We start from the raw sequence: 24,145 nt of genomic DNA on the forward strand, positions 1-24,145 counted from the left end.
AACTTTTTTCCCTCAGATGTGTTCAGAGATGGGGATGAATGTAGGCCTAAGTGAAGGAGACTCCAGTGTGAACGCACTGGAAACTTGCCATAGGGTAAATGATACATTATTGGGGGTGTTATGTCAGCCTTTGAATGCTACGGATGTTCAAAAGAAATTGAAACTAAATGAGGATGTTGAAATCTTTTCTGTCCAGGCGACCTCCAGAAGCATCTCCAGACCATGTTCACTGTGCTGCGGCCAGAGGACACCATCCGATTGGTTAGTAACACACACACACACACACACACACACACACACACACACACACACACACACACACACTGACTCGAAAAGGTCAGAGGCGAGGTGGCAGTGAGTTTATGTTCCAGACAAAGGAGCTGGTTTCAGTTCTTTGTCTGAAAGAAGAAGAACTGAAGCATGTTAGTTTCTTGCCATTTTCACTTTGGTAAAGGGGTGTTCCAGCAAATTAGTATTGCACTTCTATAAAGTCAGGGGACTCGAAATGAATCCCTTGTAAGGGGGAAGCTCCAAAATCATTTAAGTTCCACAATCCAACTCAATGTACTCACAATATATTTGTATTCTTTAATGCATTCAGAAACCTGGCTCTCTTCTTTTGGCTCACGTCTCCTTTCTCCCCTCCCTTCATGTCCCCATTCCCTCTTGTCTTGCAGGCTGTGCGCCTGGAGAGCGCCTACCCTCAGGTAACCCGCTACATGGTGGTGGTCTCCACCAATGGTAGACAGGACACAGAGGAGAGCATCGTGCTTGGCGTGGACTTTGTCTCCTCTGATAGGTCAGTGCTTTTAGCCGTCCATTTGTTGTGTCGTTTGTTTACGTCTGACTTCCTTTACCGTATTGCTCTTTAATGTTGACCCGGACACATCCCTGTATTATATAAAACCAGTGCGTCCTGTTGTGCCGTGCTGTTGTTCAACATGTTGATCTTCCTACCAGCTGCTGCACCGTGGGTCTGGTTCTACCTCTGTGGAGTGACACTTTGATCCACTTGGATGGAGACGGGTAAGACACCACACCTAGCTCCTGCTTCCTCTTACTGCTCCCTGGGGGGGAGCTGACAGACTTCTCTCATGAACTGATTACATGTTGCTCATATTTAGCCGTTTTGTTGTAAGTTTGTGTTGGAAAATGGTTGTAAGCTATTATTGTGTATCCCATTTTTAATCTCTCTCTGTCTCTCTCTCTCTCTCTCTCTCAGTGGTTTTAGCGTGTCGACGGTCAACAGGGTTCATGTTTTCAAGCCAGTTTCTGTCCAGGCCATGTGGTGAGCAACCTTTCTTTTGTTTTTTTGTTTTCAACAAATGACAGCTGTGTGAAGTTGCACTAAGGTTAAGATTGCACTCACCCTTTTGACTTTGACCTCCAGTCTTTATCTTTGCCTCTGTGTCTTATCTTGCTTCTCCCCTTGCTTTTTTCCATCATTATCTCTCTGCCTTCCAGTCTCCTCTTTATCTTTGCCTGCCTCACATGCCACCGCTGCCTCTTCATTTCCTCGTTTTCTTGTCCCTTTGTTGCTTTGCTCTTCGCCTGACCTCCCCCTCCCATGAATACCCTCTAATACCTTCATTTATCTGAACCAATATCTCTGTGTTGTCTCTTTGTTGCTGTAATGTTTCTGTTCTTCTCTTCTCACCTCTAGTCAGCCCACCATGACATCCATGTGTTATTATTTATCCCTCACATTTCTCACTCCATCTCTCCGTTACAAATACTTCCTCCCTCCCTCTTACCTTTTCATTCCTCTTTGCCCATTGTTGCAGCCAGATTTAAATCATTTTTACTTTCAGCCAGTCATTTGAAGAACGCAGTCATGTTCTGTCCTAATTTCACTTCAGTAGTTTTTGTCTCTTTGCGCATGAGACAACCTCTCAAGTGTGAATCCTCTTCCCCTCTCACTGTCTGCCTCAGGTCAGCCCTCCAGTCACTCCACAAAGCATGCGAGGTGGCTCGCTGTCATAACTACTACCCAGGCAGCCTGTTCCTGACCTGGGTCAGCTACTACCAGAGCAGGGTCTCATCCAACCAGTTCTGTATCAACGAATGGGACGCCATGCAGGATGTCGAGTCGCACCGTGCCAATTCACCGGTGCTCTTCACAGACCTGTGAGTAGAGAAGGGTTGGCCACATGAATGCACGCACACATTATGCGAATCCACAGTTGACACTAATGATGGAATGTGTGGTCTTTTGATGCATTTCAATCAATCAATCAATCTTTGTTTATATAGCGCCAATTCACAACAGCGTTATCTCAAGACGCTTTCCATAAAGAACAGGTCTAGACCAAACTCTTTAATTAGAGAGAGACCCAACGATTCAGGAATTCAAAATTAAGGATTCAAGAATTTCAGATATTATATTGAGCAACAGTGGCAGGAAGAACTCCCCTTTAACGGGAAGAAACCTCGAACAGACCCAGGCTCAGTGTGGGCGGCTTCTGTAGGGGTCCGCGTTGGCATTTGTATGCACGTCCCCCATATTGATGTGTGGCGCAAGCATTTCTAAGTGGATTCACTAAAGTACCCACAATAAAACACTATTTTTCATTATTATAATCATTATTATTATAATATGTTAGCCACATAATGTATAATTCATAAACTAAAGTAACTAAATGAGCAGAAATTCACAAAACTGTTAAGTCTGTCAATAGTTGTCGAAGACCTACAACTTTCCAAAATGCCAAATTACAAAAAGTAGCTGTAACACAAGAATTCAAAGACTTTCATGTGCTGTATTTGATGGATCAAAATGTAGAAGGTACGACCAACAAGGCAAAAGCTTTATCCCTTCCTTTTTTCGTACACACACTCTAAATGGTAAAGTGACAACAGTTGTGAAGAGAAAAAGCAAGAAGAGATGTGCCTATAATTAAAGCTTTACATGACCGGGATGGTGACAGGGGCACATGCATTCCAGCAACACGTGAAAGGGATAGGAAGAGCATGCATGCACACATGTGGACAGACATATGTGTACCCAGAAATCCACAACAGTAAAGACTTGAAGCATATCTCACACACAAACGCACACACTTGCATCACCGATTCACAGAAAGCCCAGTGTGTCTCACAGGAGCTGGGTCAGAAATAAGATGCGCTCAGTGGGATGTTCATGACAGCATTAGCCAGCCTGTCCTCACGTGCCGGCAGTGTTGTTGCATTTGTGCAGCAGGATATTGCAGGCGATCAGTTAGCTCTGACCTCTGAGAGCTTGTGACCCCAGCGCCAGGCTAGTAGCAACACAGAGAGGCACTAACAGAGACAAAAGTACACATGCAGGCAAATGCTGAATGATACACACACACACACACACACACTCACACGCACAATGAATTTTCATCTTTGTGATATAAAGTTGTCAGTAGAACCACAAGGGAGCATTGAAAGCACAGGGAACGACAAGAGCTGCAGGATTTATGTCCTTACGAATGGAAGGGAAATTCCCCTCTCTGCTGCTTAGTCACGTGCCTCGCTACCTCTTTGGAGCGTCTCTCTTTCTCACACACACACACTTCAGAGATTCTCCAGTGTCCAAAATAGCTGAGGCTTTAGCCGGCTTATTTTACATTTTGGAAAAATGGAATCCAGACAGACAAATAGGTAGACCAACACCAGGACGGACAGAAGCAGGTGGCAGGCAGAAAGAAGGAGGTGGAAGATGGGGGGGGGGTCTTTTGCTGCTGCATGCACCTGATGCCCCAGGATGGAAAGAATAGAGATGTGTGAACAGAAAGAGAAATCAAGCTCCTCATAAAACGAGACAATCAAGAAACACTACCGTCTGCCTGGAGACAGAAATACTTTGACACTCTCTTAGAAGAGGTGTGTTCGCACTGGAGTGCACCCATCCTCCATATTGCCACCCACACTTTATGAGCTCCAATAAACACATCCAAACACCTGACGCTCCTGCTTGTCTTCTGAAAAGCCACCTGATCGGCCGGGGTTTGTTGTCATGGATAGAGGTAGCAGGAAGTGGTTCGATGTTGGCGTGTTTTCGCGTTTGATGATCAGCGACAATTACTGTGAATTCCCGATACTCCTCTATCAGGGATTCAAGGAAGTGTTAGGGGATTTTCATTCCTCATTGGCGCACCGTTCCATGTGTTCCATTTATCACATATCATGCTTTATTGTTCTGTCTAATCAGTCAGTCCTCCCTCTTTTGGGAAGTTGAGGCTCGTCATGAAGTTAAACTCTCTAACTGGTATTTGCTGGCAGGTGTAAATATGTTATCTTTCTCTTTGCTCTGTGGACTCATTCTCAAGGGTCATTAAGGTTTTCAGCATTGAGATAAACAGGCAAGGCAGATTCCAGTAAGTCTGCAGTTACGCACCTGAAGCCATCACACTGCTCCTCTTTGTGACTGCTGACCCACACAGCTGTGTACCATAATGGCTCGGATCCAGTTAGAAGCAAAACAAGAGAAAATTAGACGAGGTAAGAAGGGGAAGCTCGGAGACAAACTGAGCTCTTCTCTCCAGAGAGGTAATTAGGCCACTTGTTGGTGTCATCGGTGTGACGTCCAAAGGCTAAATGCGTCCCCCAGCAGAGTGGTTAGAAACAGAGCCAGGCACAACAACAGGCACACTCTACAAGGGGACTTTGTTGTGGATCGCTGATGGGCCACGCTCTCAGATTTTCTGTTCCCTCTCCAGTTTCTGAGAATCAGACAAAGTGGCAATTCTCTCGTGGAACAAGTAATCTCATTGAGACTAAAGTGAAAATGAGTCAGTGAACAGAAGGAAAGTGTGGTTAGCATGACATTGAAGGTGGTACTTTGTGTCCAAAATAGTTTTTTTAAGGCTAAGAAAAAAAATGTGTGGAGGGCGCTTTTTCATAATAGTGTTTGTGTCTGTGTTGTGTTCAGGCCCACAGAGAGAGAACGCACAGAGAGGCTGATCAAGATGCGCCTCAGAGAGATCATGATGCAGAAAGACCTGGAGAACGTCACCTGTAAGGAGGTGAGAGGCACCTAGTTCAATAAGTCACAGCGAAGTTCGGTTTACATCACGGACAGTTTTTCACCATTTACACCAGAAAAGTCATTTGAATGAATCCCAGTGTTTGTCACAGATTTAACACTGAAGCACGAGTGAGTAGCGCCACCAACAGTCACGGTGCTTCCCCTGAACTGTTTCTCGTCTTCTTCCCAGATCCGAACAGAGCTGGAGATGCAGATGGTGTGCAACTTGAGGGAGTTTAAGGAGTTCATAGACAACGAAATGATAGTGATCCTGGGACAGATGGACAGCCCCACGGAAATCTTTGAGCACGTCTACCTGGTAAGAAGCTCTGTAGTCATGCGGTGTTAGCCAAGCGAGTTTGGTTTGGACAAGGCGGCACTCTGGTGTGCTGCTTGTCAAATCCTGCCTAGAATAATTGGATGTGTTTGTGTACACCTTGATACTGACCCGACCTGTGATGTCTGCAGGGCTCTGAGTGGAATGCCTCTAACATGGACGAGCTGCAGAACAGCGGGTAAGAGCTCAGACAGTAAACCGAAGGCTCACTCACCAGTATCACCGTCTGAATCTTAATCAATGGAGAGACACTTCTTCATGTAGTACATATGTTTTGTAACTGAAGTTAATTGAAACGACCTTCAAAATATTGCTGCAAAGGGAATTGTTGTCTGACACAATAATCACAAACACAGCCCACAACATTACCTCAGTCTTCACTGACATCATTTTGGGGTGATGTTTTTCTGTTTGCACTAGTTAATCAAATCCACAGTTAAAATATACACCTACGAGCCCCTATAAGGAACCAGCTCCTTGCTTTTTTCAATTCTTGTTACTCACATTGAACTCCACGAATAGTTTGCAGCAGTGTCTGAGCTGTGTGGTATCAGCCAAGCATTCATTATCTGAATCATTTGAGGACGGTTTAACTGACATGAACAGCTCAGTAAGTCGCCCTTGCCTCTTCCTCGTCACTAATGTAGAGTGCGCTACATCCTGAACGTGACCAGGGAGATCGACAACTTCTTCCCAGGCATGTTTGAGTACCACAACATCAGAGTGTACGACGAAGAGGCCACCAACCTGCTGGAGTACTGGAACGAAACCTACAAGTTCATCACCAAAGCCAAGTAGGCTTAAACACAAGCTCGTTAACTTCTCCTCGGGCTCTCTCTCACTCTTGTAATCCAACACACACTCTCTCTCTCTCTTGCTCTCAGGAAAGCCGGTGCTAAGTGTCTGGTTCACTGTAAGATGGGCGTGAGTCGTTCGGCCTCCACGGTGATCGCCTACGCTATGAAGGAATATGGCTGGGACCTGGACACGGCCTTCGACTACGTTAAAGAGAGACGGGCCGTCACCAAACCGAACCCTTCCTTCATGAAGCAGCTGGAGGAGTATCAGGGAATTCTGCTGGCCAGGTGTGTGTTCATGTCGAGGCTTTTGTACAGTGTGAGCGTTCTTCACGGCGTCCCGGTGCCAATAACCTGTCGTCTGTCTTTGCTTCCACAGCAAACAAAGGCATAATAAGCTATGGCGCTCCCACTCTGATAGTGACCTATCAGATCGCCCAGAGTCCATGTGTAAACCTTCCTCTCACTCCCTGGGCCGCTCCGACTCCCACAACAACAACAACGCTTCCTCCCCCTCCTTACATCACTTCCTGGGCGTGGCCGTGCTGCAAGCGCTCGGCGCTGAACCCGAACACTCTGCCAAATCAAACACCGCACACACCTCTGACTCACACGCAGACTCCAACGGCGTGTGTGACTCACCTGGTCAGGGGGAGGTCAGATCGGACTGCGGAGACCCCCCCGTGCCTCCCCTCCCCAGACCCCGAGCGGCCACCGTCGTCCCAGAGGAGAGACTGGACAACTCGGCGAGTGTGGCCGTCACCGTGCCTGTCGCTCTACCCCACCCCCCGCCGTCGCTCCACATCTTACCTCCGACTCCCGAGCTCCAGCGCGCTCACTGGGGTCCTCCCACACATCTGTCCATTTCGGTGCCCAAACACAAACCAGCGGAACTGTCTCTCAATTTGCCCGAGGGAAGCAGCTCGGAAGAAGTCTCTCCTCTCACTCTGGACTCCACAGACTCAGACATAATAGATCAGTCATTATCAGATTTAACAAGCGACAGACACAGCCCGCTCAGCCCTGCAAACACCACCCCCCTCGCCCTGCTCCTCTCCCTCGCCCCCAGCGACGACAACAACAACCCCAGCGAGTTACAGTTAGGCAGCGCGCTGGACGGCCGCGGCGACGCCGATGGCTCGTCCGACCACAGCGCGGACAGCATCGACTTCTTCAGCGCCAGGGAAAAGTTTCTGGGCCTGGCCCAAGATGGCGGACCCCGGGCACTTTCTGAGCAGGCGCTACAAAGGACGCCTCTGTCACTCGAGGAAGGCGGAGAAGATGAGGCTCAGGAGGAAGAGGAGCCGGGAAGTGGGACGAGCCAGGTACAGGATCCTCCAGCTTCATCACTCTGTCAACATTGTGTCCTTGCTAGCATGATGTGCTCCATGCAGAAAGCCTCATAACTTTATTTTTTTTTTTCCTTCCTTTTATTTTCACCATTAACATGAGCACATTAACGAGCAGCATCCTTCCTTCTATCAGTAATAGGTAGGTCGGTATACTGTAGCTGGTTTTAGCTTCACCCCACGGAATATTCATGTAAAAGTCTCATTTCAGGTTCACACACAGTTTCACTAACACGCTAGTCTGTGACATAAGCAGCATATAGCTGGTCAGTGTGATAAGTATATGATACTAATCAGACTGGAACTGAAACCAGAATCTGACTGGACCAGCACTTGCATGTAGGGGCTAGAGAGCCTACTCATAGTGACACCTGCTGGAAGATGAGGGAATAGTCCAGATAATAAGAAGAACACTTGGCTGCTTTTCTATTACACTGTCCGAGCCATGGTGCTTTAGGAAGTTAAGAAATCTAAAAATATGAATATGATTACGGCTATCACTGTGACTCATTTTATCTGTGCATCTTTCTCTTGTCCCTCAGATGTCTCCACAGTCTGAGGACGGCCCAGACAACAACAGCCCTGACCGAACTCACCATGACAACGGAGTATCAGTCCGCCATATTGTCACAGAGATCGAAGCCATATGCCACCCCGCCTCCTCCTCCTCCCCGTCTTCCTCTTCGTCGCTACCACCGTCCTCCCACAGCCCTCAGCTCGTCCGACCCGAGCATCCGATGGAGGCCGAGACTTCCGGGGTCGCGAACGGCTCTTTGACTCCACCCTCGCACCCGCAGTCACCCTCCATGCTGCCGAGCGACTGGCCGGCAGGCTCAGTGCGGCGCGCCACCAAGCAGCTGGAGCAGAAGCTGAGGCAGGAAATGGAGATGGCGGCGTCTCAGCGATCCCCGCTGCATTCCCCCAGCGCTGAACATCCCCCTGTCAGGCTGTCCCTGTGCTCCCTGAGCACTGAACAGCCTCCCCTTCGCCCCCCGCAGCACTCCGCAGAACAAAGCATCACTCAGGGTGAGATCACGGCTGTATCTGCTACGTCCAAAGACAGAGAGAAGCACGCTGGGTCACAAACAGAGCTTCAAAGACTCGACTCCTCAGGCAAGGACAACCTCCCAGACCCTTCATGCTCCCCTGACTCAAATATCAGCCAAGTCTCTGGTGCTATACCGACCATTGTGGACTCATCCACGAATAGCCATATGCTGACATCATCACTGGCCTCCATTAGTCAGTTGGAAGAATCATCTCTAAATACCTCAGCCCAGTCCCAAAGACAGAGCCAGCTCCACAGCCAAAGCCAGCAGTGTCAGACCCACCCCCAGGCCTGCTCAGACCAAATCACTCTGGAAGGGGTCACAGTGCAGGAGTCAGACACTGATGAGAGGCTGGACTCCAGTTCCCAGCGGGGGGGAGGGGGCTGCAGCCCCAGCTGTGATGCCCAGAGCAGGCTGGCTCGTGGCAGCCAGGAGCTGGAGAGGATTCAGCAGACACTGAGAGAGCTGCAGGCTTTCCTCCACGAGGGCGTCGGCCTGGAGACGACAGACGGCCAAGAAGAGGAACTGGGGCGCCCTCGGGGGCCCCGAGACGTCATGGACACAGAGCCAGGACCTTGTAAAGGGGCGAGTTCTGAACAGACCCCTCCAGGCCTGGAAGTAGGGCAGCGGCTCCGAGAGAGAGAGGAGGGGAAGAGCTTCCTGGAGCCAACAGTGTGGCTCAGAGCCATGGAGCTCGAGGCTCGTATCCGCCAGGCAGGCCTCACCCCCCCGTCTCTCATGAAGAGGTCAGCGTCCTTGGCTAAACTGGACTGTCTGGAGCTGTCAGCCAACGACCTGAGCGACTTGGACCTGAGGCCGCACACCAGGACGACATCGTCGCACTCCCAGGGCTCTTTCTGCATGTCCCCGTCTCACTGTGACGACACCTGGAAGAAGCAGAAAGTGTTGTCTCGAAACGGTTGCTTTGAAAAGACTGGCTTGTCCCCGGGGGGCCGCGATCCGGGCGACTCATCCTCATCGCCACCCACCGGCCTCTCCCCCGCCCCTCAGCGTCGTCCACAAGATGACACCGGCGAGAGGGAGCAGCCAGACGGCGGCGGCAGCTGCGCGCCCGCTACGGCACGTCAGCAGGGGAGGGGGCACTCATCGAGACGCTCTCGCGGAGCGTCTGCCGAGAAAAAGCAGCGAACTGTCACTGTGCTATATAATACCATGTAACCTCAGTGCAACGGACTGGAAGGGACACGACTGGAGCTGCGTGGACGTGCGAGAGAGGCTGCATGATGCGTATGACTGTGTAGCAAGCAAATCGTAGACCTCGTGTAACCTCTGATGTGCGTATCGTGTGTAAGAACTGAATGATGAACACAAGTTTGCATGTAAACCACTGGATGTGTTGTTTCAACTGGAGTTCAGGTTTGTATGTAGAGTAATGAAATATGAATGTCCAAACTAAGACTGAAGCAGTGCACAGCGTACGCACTCCCATGTGTCTGTCTCCCTTTTATTATTATTATTATTTTTTTTAAAGAAGCGTTTGTTTTCAGTGTTTGACCCTCGTTGCCTGTTCGGAGTTTCTAAAACCACAAGAGGGGCTTTTTTTCTCAATACATGCACTTTACTATGTAGATTTTCTTTTATTTGAAATCTTTTTCTTACCTTGGGGAGGCTTCTTTTGCACTGATCTCAGCAGACTTGTCTCTATATGCGTGTTTTTGTTTTCAAAGTGGACAGATATGTCTTTATTCAGATTTTTAATTGAACCAGGACAAAGCTGATATCTTGTTGTTTTTTTTTTTATTCAGTGCTTTAGCAGTAAATAAATATGGTGGGTTTGTTTTGACTGCACTGACTCCTTACTTTTTCTTGCGTCTAGTTCTGCTTCGTTTGAGAAGAGCAGAGATGACTGAGCCGCAGAGGCTAAAGCGTTTCCAAACGTATCGCCGACTTTACCGCCACCTGCTGGCCAGACAGAGAAGCACAGTTTTAAACACGCCTCCATGTACAAGAGGATGTGGTTTAAAAAAAAGATGAAATGTGGTAAAAGTGTGTAGTTACAGGAGTTACATCCAAGCTATTCCACATGTAACCACTTTTAATGGGTGAAAGTCAAGCTCATTATTGGTAGAAATACCTCCTGTCTGTCGTCTTTATCTGCAAGTCTGTTCCTTTGAACAAGTCAATCCCGTCTCCGAGGGGAAATGATTCCCATCGGCGCAGCTTATTTCAGGCTGACATTTTACCTACTGTTTCATGTGGGTAATTAAACACTGAGATGTAGGCCACCGGGGCCCCCTGCTGAGACACACACACACACACACACACACACACACACACACACACACACACACACACACACACACACACACACACACACACACACACACACACACACACACACACACACACACACACACACACACACACACACACACACACACACACACACACACACAGATCAGATAGCAGCACTGACTGGGAAAAGAGTGACATTAAAGGACTTGACCAGGCACAGAGCAGACATTTAACTCACAAGCTCTGTATTTTCTCATTCTCCGTGTTACGAGTGTTAAAACGCCGAAGTAAGTGAATCAAGAAGAAAGCTCAGATCCCTTTGATGATTTCACCAATTAAATCTACATCAGTAGAGCAGATGGGTTAAAGAAGGACTTTTTTTATTTTTTTTTTATTCGGTGTGTGTTCCAAATTGAACTGTCATGAACAGGGAGATGGTGAGGAATAAAAGAAGTGGAGCAGAAGAAAAAGGGGGTTTGTTTGTCTCCCTGGGTGCGGCGGCTCAGATTGGCATCCTTCCTCTTTGCATACTGATGCCCTCGGCTTCTCTGTCTCTCGCTCCACACACACACACACACACACACACCTTGTGGGTCTTTACAAATTCACTTCACACACACACACACACACACGCATGCAGCTTGGTGCTTCCACCGTCCTGATGTTGGTCGTAACGTCGGCTGACTCGGGGGGCCACCGGAGAAGTTGCAGCTGCTGATTCACTCAAATGATTTCATTTTCTCCTCTCCCATTCTCTCCCAATCCACCACCAAGCACGGGCGCTTTGAGTGGTGTTTCTTAGAGGGTTTAGAGTCTCTAAGCTGTCCTTTTCCTCCCCTGTCAAGCCCAAAATAACTACAGGCAAAAAAAAAACCCTTGGATCGGGCTCGAGGTGCTGGGAATCCATGTCACGGGGAGGATGATGGAGGTGGAAGCTGCTAAAAACAGATCCGCTCTCTCTGGCGCCGCAGCAGCTCTCCCCATCTTGTGAGAAGTTAATTGCTTTTGTCACCATCCCTCACTTGAGAGGACTGGAAAACTAACTTACAGGTAAAACCGGGGTCAAGGGATTTGAAGCACGTGACGGCTGGAACTGATTTTTTTAAAGAAAAAATAACCCACTCACGCTTTGCTGCTCCAAAAGATGTCTCTTTATTAGAATCCATCCACAAACACATCCTGCTGCATCTCTTTTCAGCAACACTTTTTTAAAAAGTAAAAAAATGAATATTCTGGTTGGTTTTTTTTTTTTCCAGGCAAGCTTAGTTATGAATCAGAGAGGAGACACAAGGTGGTTCTCCTCACTTTGTGCTGATATTGGAGTGTGAAAGTTTTACATTTCTTTCAAACAAATGATTAAAAAAAAAAGAAAGGAAAAAAAAACCCAACAACAACAGAAGAAAACCAGCTGTCCCTGTCCATCCCAGTGTTGCTCGCCTTGAGCCCTGCAATATGAAGTTACTTACAATTACGTGAGGCAGGATTTGAGCAATCTTTCCAATCCAAGAACCGAATGCTTCACATTTGTTGTATTTTGGGGTGGTTGCTGTAGTTTTCAGCATGTTTTGTTGCAGAACCAGTTTGCTATCAGGGTGCAATGAAGCCTAAAATTGCCATCAATAGCCTCTACAGTGATTCTACCAGGGTTCTGGTTCTTTTTTTTCTTTTTTTTTGTCTTTTTCCTCAGAGCTATTGCAGGTCTCCGGGCTAGACTCGGACAGAATGAACCTCACACGGGTGCAGACCATGCTGAAATATTGTACACACACTTGAACCGTGACTACACAGAAATACAGAAATCATCCGCTCATGTAAGGTGAGAAGATGCGAATATACAGAAAATCTCTTTCGGTTACATTTATATTCCACGATCCACTTACTATCATGTCCCTTTATTGTTTGTATTACACACAGGCCTTGCCACACACTCACTCACGGTCACTTACAGGTTAGTTAGTACACGTCGTGTCTCGTCGCATCTGTGCTCCTGCAGACTAACGTCAGGCTAAACCTACAGCAGATCTGGCCTGAGTGTAGTTTGTGCTCAAGCTCGTCATCTACATCCATTAACAGTCATATATAATGTGATCCACCCACAAGCTAAGTACAGTACATCTGGATTTTGTGCAAATCAAATAAAATGTACCAGTCTGTTTGTTTTTTTGGTTTTTTTTTTATTCTTTTTATTTTTTTTCATTAAAAACCGAGGAAGTCAGATGGTTTGTCGACATTCAACTCAACTCGACCGAGAAGGTTACTGTATCCTCCGCACTGCTGCTCCCGGCTCGTCACTGCACCTTTCACGCAAAGCCGTGTTTTTTTTAATCGCAAGACTGGAAAAAAAAAAACACGACTCGGTGGCAAGAGGACTCAGTGAGTGTGTGTGTTAGTGCTGGAGCAGAGAGTTGGCCTAACACACTACGTTTTCAGGACAGAGGTTGATCTGTTGACCCCTGTGCAGAGAGCTGGTTTTGAAACACACACACACACACACACACACACACACACATGCACACACACACTCGCACACACTCACACAGATACATACATACCTGCACACACACAGAAATCACTCATCCAAGGAGGCATTCCACTAAACTTGTTGTATCAGATGTATTGTTGGTTGTAAACTGGCACTGCTCAGGACAGTACCATGTGGCACCAGACAGAGAAAGCTGGCGTCCCCCTCTGGCTGTCTGAGGCCGGACAGCTGCATTGTGGGTATGGCTTCTTGGGAAAGGTCTGGCTAAGGTGTTTGGGAGAGAAAGGAGGAGGCTTTTTGGACGCAATATGATGATTTATTTCCAGCCACTTACAGAGTGTGCTTTAAATTTTAAAGTAGCCTCTATTGCCCTTTTCTCCGACACGACCTCGGTCCAGACCCCTCCCTTTAGAACCCTGCCGGGCCACTCAGCTCTCATTTCTCCATGAGTGACAGCTGGATGATGCGCTGCAGTTCCTCCTCCTCCTGCCGCCGCCGAAGCTCCGCCTCTTCCTGCTCCCGAGCTGAGATCTCCATGGCGATGCGCAGCTGCTCGTCGTAGCTGCAGTTGGTGGGCTTCTTCTTTGAGGGGGTAGAGCAGAGGCTGGAGGGGGCACGGGGCTTGTGCTGGGGGGTCCTGAGGTGAGGAATAGTGGGGGAGGTGGTGGAGGGAAGAACACAGGTTGACGTACCTGCTCTATGACTGAAAGTATGTCACTTTGCGGATTCACAAGTGTAAGTTAAAGGTCCCATATAAAGCAAAATGCCATTTTAATGTCTTTTCAACCTAAATATGTGTCCCTAGAGACCTAGAGACTGCCAGACTCTGGAGAAAAGAGTGTCCTTTCTCTGTTTTACCTGCTCCATCTTTCAGGAAATGTGTGTAAAAACACGTGGTTCAGATTTAGCACCCTTTATGATGTCATAAAGGGATCTGTTGGACATGCTGAAAACCCCCTGAATCCACCTCGCTGTCCATTATTATTGTCTCCACTCCAAAGATGTCAAACAAGAGCGATGTCAATCTGCAGCAGCCATGTTTAGTCGGAGAGTAATAAATAATGAGTTTTTTGAACATTAAACTGTATAAAACTATTGTTGTAGGACCTCCACATACATTTCAATTACACATTTTTATTTGTGCTATTTTCTAACACAGTCCCCTTTAAAAAGGTTTTATAGAATTATCGGTTATATATATAACATTTACTAAAGGATTACTTTGGATTGATCAGTAAGATCCCTCCAATTATGGCTACTTACAACTCATTTCTGAACTTCTTTTCCAACTGCAGACTGGCTTATCATTGTTAGTTGTAGAATTAGTTTTACGTTTTGCTGTCGGCTTATTAGAAACCGAGAAGCCTTAGTGATGAATTTAATCACAGTTGTAGCCGCGGTATTGGTGCAACCATTAAAGAAAATATTGAAACATTAAGCATTTATTCTACTTTTACATTCCAGATCTGAAAAGCCAATAAAAAATTCAGTTGGACATTTATTTATATTAACAGCTTGCTGACTTTGACATGCTGAGCTACCTAAAGACACATAGCGAGTGTCATGCTGGCCATTTTTTACAACCTGGCAACCCAAACAACAACTATTGATCAGTATCAGCTAATAAACCCACAATACAGAGACACACTGGCCTCATTCTGTTTGGATTATTTTGTTCTTGTTACAAAGAGAAAAGTTTAAAATAACAAGAAATACAGTATAAGGACTCTAAAATAGTTAGAAGTCTCTACAACACATGGAATTTTTTCCATTTTTTTTTACAAACTATTACATTGATTTATTAGAAAAAGTTCAGTTAAAACAGCAAAGATTGTGCGACTGAAAGGACGCCATAAAAACGTGCATGATTTTAGTTTACAATGTATACTAAAGGTTTTAGTACACTATGTATCCTAAAATTTAAGTATGCAAGTTGGGTTTAGTGTTTTTATGGTCTGCAGCAATGTTTTCGACACCTACTTTTCCCCCCCAACAGAACAGAGGAATATACTGATGTAAGTAAATGCTGCTGCAGCACGACTGTGCAAAAAGAGGGAACGGGGCCGTCTCCGTCTATCCATCCACTCATCTACAAACAGGGAAGACTGTGGGAGTCGAAGTCTGTCTAAAGATAACAGGCTAAAGTCAACAGCAACTCTCTCACACACACACACACACACATACACACACAAAGCTGTGCACGGCAGACAGGAGATGAGAGGAGAATAGCAGGATGGATAAGAGAATAGAGAGTAGGAGAGGACAAGAATGCAGGATGTGAGTCAGGGATGGAGGGAAAAGATCTGCAGGATGGAAAAAATACAATGGAAGACGCCGAAGAATAACAACACAGAAGAGGAGTGAGAGGAAGCCAGAGACAATATGGGTGAAGGAAATACAGCGTTGGTCCTGACGGTCATCAGATTTAGGCTTTTTTGAGGATTCCAGCTCCTTTGAACATGAAAGACGATTAAACAGCTGATGCTGGTTGATTCCTGGTGAAACAGGGACTTTGGATGGAGGGCAGGGAGATGTGGAGAGGGTGCAGGACGGGGAAAAAAAAACAGAAAAAGAAGAGTGGAGAGCGTCTGACCTCTCCACACGACTTGGGTCACAGGACAGGGGGTGCGTTCCTGGCTTGCTATTGGTCAGCGCCTCCCAGATGGTCACCTAGACACAAAGAGGAGGAAGTGAGTGAGCGAGAACAGGACGTGGGCAGATATAGAGGTGGTGGTGGTAGAGAGTGGCTTCTTCCTGTTTAATGTGCGCTAAAGTAGCTCTCACACACAGCACAGAGGCAGCCAGCTGGTTGATTATGAATTATGAACAAGCTGAGTGTAATCTAGACTGAGCTTGGCCTTGTTTCTTTAGTACACACACGCCAAATATTAATACCGCTACTGATACCGCTTTTAATATCGCTGAGCGCTCAAAAATGAAGTTTTACCTTCAGCCGCTACACTTATAGCGCACGTACACACACATGCACAGCACCTTTGAACTCATTCGGTTGTTTTTCATGACGGTAACAACTAACGATCATTTTGAACAGCACGTCACACATTTTCAGATTTATTGTAGATTACAGAAACTGAAAGAAACAGAACGTCGTTACTCTTGAGGGCTGGTTTTTTTTAAATCTAGTTTCAACACCTTTAGTATTTTACTTCATATTATGCTTATGTGTATCTAGGGGGGGGCTCAGTTGGATCATTCTTGCCCCGAGACCACCATGACCCTGATCCTGGTTTCTAGTTTTATTTCAGTGAATGAATCTTGATTTTCCGTGACTACGTTACTATCTGGTGCTAATGCCGCACTAGCAGTGCATTTGTGGATGAGGGTCGACTGGAGTTCTCAGAGAAGCCCCTGTCCGCTTTACCAGACAACAAGGACAGAAAATAATAAAGTCTTCCCGGCGTCTTTGAGTAAACTTTGAGTAAAGTTTCATTGACACGACATGTTATTTCGCACTGTTGTAAGATTAAATGAAACTGTGAATGAAAGCTGGCAATTTACAACCTAATGGGATGTTTTAGAGGATGTCAGGCTGTGATGGAAGCTTGATTTGTACAGCAGTTAATGCTGTAAAACATGCGCTGTCAGCAGTGCAGTCCTTTAACACCTGTCCTGTCTTTAATTAAAAGTGTCATCACCTTTTTCATCGCCGTTCGCAGCGGCAGTACAGCGGCTCGGGACGGCGGGCTGCTGAGGGTGATTGTACAAACTACAGCACGAATCTTCAGCTGCAACCTTGCCTCTGTCTCCTCTGCATTCTCCTCCTGCATCCACGCTAAGAAAACTCTGAGGATGTTCTCTAACCTTTGCGGCTGAGCCTATTTATACTTCTCTCTCTGTACCTCTGGAAGAAGGCCAAGGACTATCAGGACCAGGATCTCAGGGATTTCAGAACAGCACCTATCCTGAGGCAGTGCTGAATGGAATGGGTCCGGGCTCCACACATCACAGGCAATTTATTCTACTTATTGATTTTACTTCAGTATCGATTGTTTTTATTTTGAAACTGGTCGCTTTTTCCCTACTGCAGTGTGTCTGTTTGTCCTGTCTTGCTTGACTTATTGGTGCATTTATTGCTGTAATTTGTACTGGGTGTTTCATAGGGGGAACACTGTGCACCTCGGTTGATATGGCAACATGGCTTTGTGAATCTCTCTGAAGACTGTGCTCTTTTAGTACTTCACAAGGAAACAGTAGAAGCATATATATTCGCGTACAAGAGCAAGAGCCAAAGTATTCAACACTATCAAAGGGGAAATAAGGGGCAAACTGACTGTTGGTTAAGCCCCTCCCCTGAGCAGCGATTGTCCAATCCTAGCTTAGCAACGATAACTAGGCATGGCAGGTCTGCCAAGCTTTAGATTTCTTAACATGTTAAAGCGCTGTGCATGTTGCCGCATGAGAGATACTCAGCATTTAAAGAGTGTGGAAGATGCCTTTTGTTAAGGTTCTCTAGAAGAAGTGGGTGTAGCTACCTTGATGTCACCTAATGGTTTGTGGAGCACTGTTTTGAAGCCTAAAGTTTGGCTTCAAGGGCGTCTCCATCTTGGTTTTTGTGGAGCCAGAAGTGATGTTCATTCCACCTTTGATTTGTAGATCATCTGAAGATAAAGCATACCCTGCTTCATAGACTATTTTTCTCTAAAAGGGACCGTAATTTACAAAATGAACATCATACTCTATTGAAGAAACTAGAGACTAGGAAGATGTTTACTGAGATAATAAATCAAGTGAGAAGTGGGCTCATTTTCTCGTAGACCAATAGAAGGAATCCAGCTTTAACGTACTTTCGCATTGGCTTCCCATTTCAGACCCAAAAGCTACGTCTACTTCTATCATATAGTCTATTTCTGCTCTACTGTAAGCTGCAGACGTTAGCATGTGCAGCTAACTAACCTACTTCTTACAGTAGTGACTGAGCATCATTTAAAGCTAGTGGAGCATTTGATTAACTATCCACATTAGCAAGGTTATCTTAGCACAGGGGTGCCCAATACGTCGATCGCGGAGGTAGTGCGGGTAGATCGCGTGACATCAAAAAAAAAAAAAAAAAAGTTGAGTTTGCGACTTGATTGACGCCAGTCTGAGATCTCTTCTCTGCAACAGGTCGCGGGCAGGGACCTGTACGCTGTCAAACGCGCTAGCTACCGCAAAACTCTGTGATCAGAGTAAGGTCGTGACCAGAAATGTATTGAATGTTCCAATTACTCTTGTTACTTGTGTGCAATATTGATGGTTCCATCACTGTTTGGCACCCATGTGCATTACTGCTGTGTAATACCACCAAGGGTTACATTAGTTGCAGTGTATGCCAACATATATTGTATATTTAAAGTATACTCAGTATATATAGAAATGAATTTAGCATTTTTAATGTAGGTAGATTTTGACCTGGTCATTTTAAAAGTAGCTCACGAGCGGGAAAAGTGTGGGCACCCCTGTCTTAGCATATAAATAACTCCCATCATGCTTGTAGTACTGGGGCTAACCAGCTCTGCTTTGCAAGACAATTTATTTACATGGATCATTGACAATTTAAGACCTTTTTTTTAGTTCCGGTTTAAAACATTTTCCAGACAGTAAATCTGCCACTGACTATGATCATTGTGAAGTGTTCATGTAATGGAAAGCTTGACAAGCGTATCAGCAGTAACCAGGGGTGGGCGGGGCTTCATGAACAGTCAGTTAATAAAGGTCTTGTTCTAAGATGTCTGGGGATTCTTTCATTTCAGAACAGAAGATCATCTCTCAGCCCACCTGATCGAATTCGGAGCCGGCCTCCAGCAGACTCTGCTGTATGGCGAACTGCAGCAGGTCCTCCTCCTCCTCCCTCATGCTGTCTCTCTGTTTGCCTCCGAGGATGGTGTATCCAGGCGGAGGCTCAAACACACATGGGGGAATCTCTCCGGCTCGACATGACACTGCAGCACACGGGGGGGGAAGGCAAAGGGCAAGAGATGGGAGGGAGCGTTATCTAAGAGTAAAGGAAACTACACTAGACTAAAGGAGAAGAACAGGAAAGGAAACAAAACAGTCATTGCTGAGTGGAAGGAAAGAAATCTGTATTAAGCTGTGTCACTTCATTTTCCCCTCCACACTATTGTTGCCAAAATATTTCCAATTCTCAACTACATTTATTTTCACGGCGCTGTAACTCTAAGTAGAGCATTTCTGCATGATAACATCAAGGATTTCCAGAGAGGTTCCTTCTGAGCGGTCACACAATAAATTGTATCTCCCCTCCGCATGGCTGCAGATTTAAACGTGGTTGTTGGGATTCTGATCCGGTGATAGGATGATGAAAGTAAGTCATAATCTCAGGCTCAACACAAAGAACATAACTTTGTATCCAACAACAGTGATAAATACTGATCATAACTCTATCGCCTCACTGTAAAGTGTTTGAAAACTAAAATACGGCCCAGGTTGAGCAGTAAATGTTCATAAAACAGCTTGTTGGAATGGGAGCGTGCTCTCACTGGTGGAGCTGGAACTGGAGACACTAGAGGAGTCACTGCCAGGGGACGGGGTGTCTGTCCTGGGCGCGTCCCTCTGTCCGTCCCCCTCCACCCCCACCTCGGTGTCAGCACGGACGCCCGTCCCCTCCTCGCAGCCGTTCAGGTTGCTGAAGGTGATCCTGGCGTTCAGGATGTGGTAGAGGGGGATCTCTGCAGGGAGAGAAATGGAGCAGAAGATGACATTTTTCATTGAAGTTATCTGCTAACTGTTTGCGTCTTTTGGCTTCAGTGTAATCCGACAGATAACTGAGCGTTACCTCTCATCAATTCTTTTATTTTCAGCAGGCAATTTTGCAATTTCTCTCTGTCCTTCTTGTTCACCTTCTCCCTCTGTCTTTATTTCTCTCCATCCATCTGTGTATTTATTCACTTTTCATTCTCCCACCATCCCCTTTATTTAACCGGCCACCATTTTTACCTCCCTCCCTCCATCCATCTCACTCTCCCAGCTCTCACCGATCTTGATGGGGAAGCCAGGCGGCAAGCGCAGAGTGATGAAGTCACGCAGCTTAGCGAACAGGGCGTTTGAGATTGCCATGAGATCGATGATAGGCACCACTTGTTCTGCCAGGGACAGCGGATGGGACTCACACAACCACAACTTGGCTTTAAACCTGGAAAAAGAAAAGAAAAACACACACGTTACACACATACACACACACACACACACACACACACACACTGCGAAGATGCTGATAAGCTGATTAGAAATAAGGCAAGAGCTTTCTGATGAATATTTCCACATACAATTCTGGCTAAAGCACAATTGAAGCAATTTATGTCCTCATTCAAGTGATTACTTCTCCAGCCAGAGGTACACAAAGACATTGATTACATCAGCTAACCGTGACTGGCCACAAGCTGCTGAGTCGTGTTCAAATTGAGGCCAATCAATGCTTATAGTCTGACTTGTCTAATGAACGCAGCTTTGAGAGGCGGCCCTGAAACTTCAAGCACTTCATCCAGATGATGTCCTGTCATTTTTTATTAAGTGAAACTGAATACTGAAAACGGCAGGCTGATATTCAGCTACAGGAGCACAGGGCTGATGATGTAACAGGCAGGTTGGCAGGTGGGTGAGAGATGCAGGATATTGAAAACCAATACCATTAGCTATATTACAAACAATAACAGAAAAAACAAATCTCCTAATATCCTGAGAGACACTTGCAGGATTCCTTCATTTTCATTTTCTGTTTTGCTTCTTCTGGTACCACAGTGAAGTGAAGACGATGTGTCGTGAGTCATCAAGCCACGGCTGTGTGACAGACTGCAGAGACTGGCTGTGTAATTGGTACACTCTCCATCAGCTTTACAGAAATCTGCTCCTCAAGTGTGTGAATATGTGCGTGTGTCTATTTTCCCATTTTTATTTGTCCTTGTTTTACCTCAGGACCTTGGTGGTCGGCTGTCATGGGCGGCTAACTTTACTCTGCCCGTGTGTGTGTGTGTGTGTGTGTGTGTGTCTGCCTTGTCTCTGCCCATCAGTTTGTCAGCTGTGGCACTTGGCGGTGGGTTTGGAGGGCGACTTCACTGTATGCACGGCTGCCTGTCTGTTTTCCTGTCTGCCTGTCTGTCTGTGTCACCTCTGGGTCTTGGTGGTGAGCTGGCACGGGTGGCCGATGTCCCTCTGAGTGGGTGATGAGCTGGGGTTGAAGTATTCCTCTGCCGTCAGTGCTGCGGGGTTGGTCACCGCAGGACACGACATCTGTGTCACCAGAGCCTGCAGAAAGTGATGATGAAGTTTTAAAGTCCTGATGTAACCACATGTCGGCATTTTAAAAACAGATCAGTAAAACAGAACAAGTTTTTGGCTCTCAAGCCGAAACTTGAACACAGATGACAAAGCAGTTTTCTTATCCTAACATTTCACATCATCATAGAAGATAGTAGCCAGTTTTTACCCATTTTAGTTCATTTTACTCTAAATTATTATTGCTGTATGTGTTTTTTGTGTATTTTATTGTAATTCCACATCTGTAGTGTAATGTGATTTTACTCACATCTGCATATTTTAGCTACAGCGTACATGTAAAAGCCCAACTTAAGGAAACCTCTTAAAGGTAGGCCACCATTACTGCAGGAGGTGGAGGCTGCCAAAGACTTTGTAATCACAAGAAAAAATGATTTCCGTGTTGCAGTCATTTCATCACAATCAATTTAAGGTTTTGGCAACATTGGAATGAAACAAGATAACAGCTGTAGTTGCACAAACTGTCTGCAGAAACTAAAACAAGAAAAAAAAAAAAAAGAAGCTTGTGCTGAGCAAACACTGAGGGTGTGTGCCTCAGTGCTGTGCAGAGAGGATAAAGAGGCATAAAGTCCCAAAGAGCAGAGGCAACAGCGAAGGGGGGGGACAAGTGAAAAGACAGAATACAGAAAGAGGAGAAGAGGGGGGGGGGGGCATGAGTCATAGATGCTCTCCAGCAGAAACCAATTAAAAAACATAATCAATATTTGAGAGCAGGTTGGAGCCTCTGAGTTACTGTTTCACTCTGCAGGCGTGCTCCGCTGTTGACAGAGTGGATTCATACACTCAGTGTGCATCCAAACAGGGGCGCTGATGGTGATGGTGCTAATACTGGAGATGAAGATTCACTCACATGCTTTGATTATCACATTACTGTCGCTGTTATCGCCGTGACGGCTGTCCACAAAATATCAGTTCATCCAAGTCCAATCATAACGTCAGCACCGTTAATCCATGCATACGTGTTTCCAGCTCACCGCTATGCTTTTTCAATCCACTAGATTAGGTTTGAAATTAAATCTATGAAATGCTCTTAACCCATAAAGCAAACTAAATTTCGGAACCTCTAAATACACTGTGGACTTACCCCATTGTTGGGCCCCATGTGCTGCTCAGCAATCCCGAGGAAGTTCTGCAGTGGAGTCTTCCCACCTGCTCACAGGCACACAGCAGCGATGAGTTACACCGAGAGAGTGCACTTGCACAGTCACAATGTTCAAACTCAAACCGTTCTGTTAGTCTGAGTTCTATAAACCCTCTGGGGTTGAGGTACACTACAGAGTACTCAAAGCTGGCTTAACTCGTGTTTATCAAGAGATGATGAAGCGTGGGCTCATTAATCTCTACTGAAACTGTCTGCGGTGCCACTTTACTCCACAGTGGTTTGCTCAAGACAACATATTGCATTATATCAAGCTTTTGTGCTGAAATTAATGAAACTGTAGTAAAATATACTTTTTAAGCAGCAAAATATGAGCAGAGTGAATCTAAATTAGGCTCTAAATAGTTCAGAGTAGTTTCTGAAACTGCCAACAAAATGAATTTCATGAAAAACAAAATGCCTGAAAGTCACATCTAAAGATGTGTACACTGTTCAGTCTGTATAACTATCTTCAATGTATCTCCAGACCTTAAACATCATCTTTCCACAGCTGAAATCATATTACAGTCCACTTCACCTGAATGATCACAGCATTATACAGTAGATATTCATTCAGCAACATGTGTCAGTGACTGTCACCGTTAGATTGAACTGTAATAGCAACAAGTACAGTATGTGATGAAAACCCATACAATTCTTTTAAAAGCCTTTTGAGATGTTAAGACTGCAGCGGCTTAAAGAACCACAGTAGGTATTGGAGGAAGAAGGTGTTTTTTCTGGGTGTAGAGCTGTCCTCCTGGGATCTAAAAGATCCCCTCAAGACTTGTTTTAACAAAAATACTCTGCTGTGAATGATACATTACATAAAGGAATACATCATCCACTCCCTCTCACACATCGAAACATCCATAATCTATAAATATGCAACTGCATTGTTCATTTCAAAAGCTTATGAGTGCTGAAAGGTATATTTAGTATAATTAGTACTAGTATAATTCGTTTCCAAACTAGCTGTGATGCCACAAAATCCCGCCCATACGTAAATGTATTCAACTGAGATAAAAGGAGAGCGTGAAGAAACTTTCCTCCTTCAGCGCATGAATGTGAAAGCAGCCTTTTAGTGTCAAACTCTGTCCACACATCATTCTGCACAGTGAAGTTCTAGTCCTAGTCAATGTTTGAGTGGACGTGTCCCTAAAAAACTGGCTCAGATCTGTTGTACATCGCTACATCAGGAATTCATTACTAAATAAGCAACAATCAATTTTTCAAAAACACTTTGAGGCAATACCTCATAAGAATTTAACTCTCAAAAAGCAGCACTGCAGTTAGCACTGTCGCCTCACAGCAAGAAGGTTCCGGCTCCAGCTTCCTCCCACAGTCCAAAGACATGCAGGTTAGGTTAACTGGTAAACTGGTGACTCCAAATTTCCCCTAGGTGTGAATGTGGTTGTCTGTCTCTGTGTGTCAGCCCTGTGATTGACTAGCGAACAG

General features: G+C 45.8%; 2 protein-coding genes across 3 annotated transcripts in view; one reads left to right on the forward strand and one right to left on the reverse strand.

The window, feature by feature from the left end:
* The window catches only part of ssh2a (slingshot protein phosphatase 2a), a 28,417-nt gene extending 18,083 nt beyond the window's left edge, over positions 1-10,334 (forward strand). For both annotated transcript variants that reach the window (XM_070828840.1, XM_070828839.1), the window contains 12 exons: positions 197-261; positions 678-799; positions 961-1,026; positions 1,223-1,288; positions 1,933-2,127; positions 4,898-4,991; positions 5,184-5,312; positions 5,462-5,508; positions 5,978-6,124; positions 6,215-6,415; positions 6,507-7,452; positions 8,019-10,334. In XM_070828840.1, the coding sequence (XP_070684941.1) occupies positions 197-261; positions 678-799; positions 961-1,026; positions 1,223-1,288; positions 1,933-2,127; positions 4,898-4,991; positions 5,184-5,312; positions 5,462-5,508; positions 5,978-6,124; positions 6,215-6,415; positions 6,507-7,452; positions 8,019-9,704 (3,764 nt within the window). In that variant the 3' untranslated portion in view covers positions 9,705-10,334. The remainder of the gene's footprint in view (positions 1-196; positions 262-677; positions 800-960; positions 1,027-1,222; positions 1,289-1,932; positions 2,128-4,897; positions 4,992-5,183; positions 5,313-5,461; positions 5,509-5,977; positions 6,125-6,214; positions 6,416-6,506; positions 7,453-8,018) is intronic.
* Positions 10,335-13,637: 3,303 nt separating this feature from the next.
* The window catches only part of ankrd13b (ankyrin repeat domain 13B), a 41,357-nt gene continuing 30,849 nt past the window's right edge, over positions 13,638-24,145 (reverse strand). The window contains exons 9-15 of the mRNA XM_070829147.1: positions 22,637-22,701; positions 21,386-21,522; positions 20,256-20,413; positions 19,761-19,949; positions 19,039-19,202; positions 15,857-15,933; positions 13,638-13,900 (exon numbers count right to left, since the gene is read on the reverse strand). Coding sequence (XP_070685248.1) covers positions 13,699-13,900; positions 15,857-15,933; positions 19,039-19,202; positions 19,761-19,949; positions 20,256-20,413; positions 21,386-21,522; positions 22,637-22,701 — 992 coding nt within the window. The 3' untranslated portion in view covers positions 13,638-13,698. The remainder of the gene's footprint in view (positions 13,901-15,856; positions 15,934-19,038; positions 19,203-19,760; positions 19,950-20,255; positions 20,414-21,385; positions 21,523-22,636; positions 22,702-24,145) is intronic.

The sequence above is a fragment of the Pempheris klunzingeri genome, chromosome 4 (genome assembly GCF_042242105.1).
Source record: "Pempheris klunzingeri isolate RE-2024b chromosome 4, fPemKlu1.hap1, whole genome shotgun sequence".
Lineage (NCBI taxonomy): Eukaryota > Metazoa > Chordata > Actinopteri > Acropomatiformes > Pempheridae > Pempheris > Pempheris klunzingeri.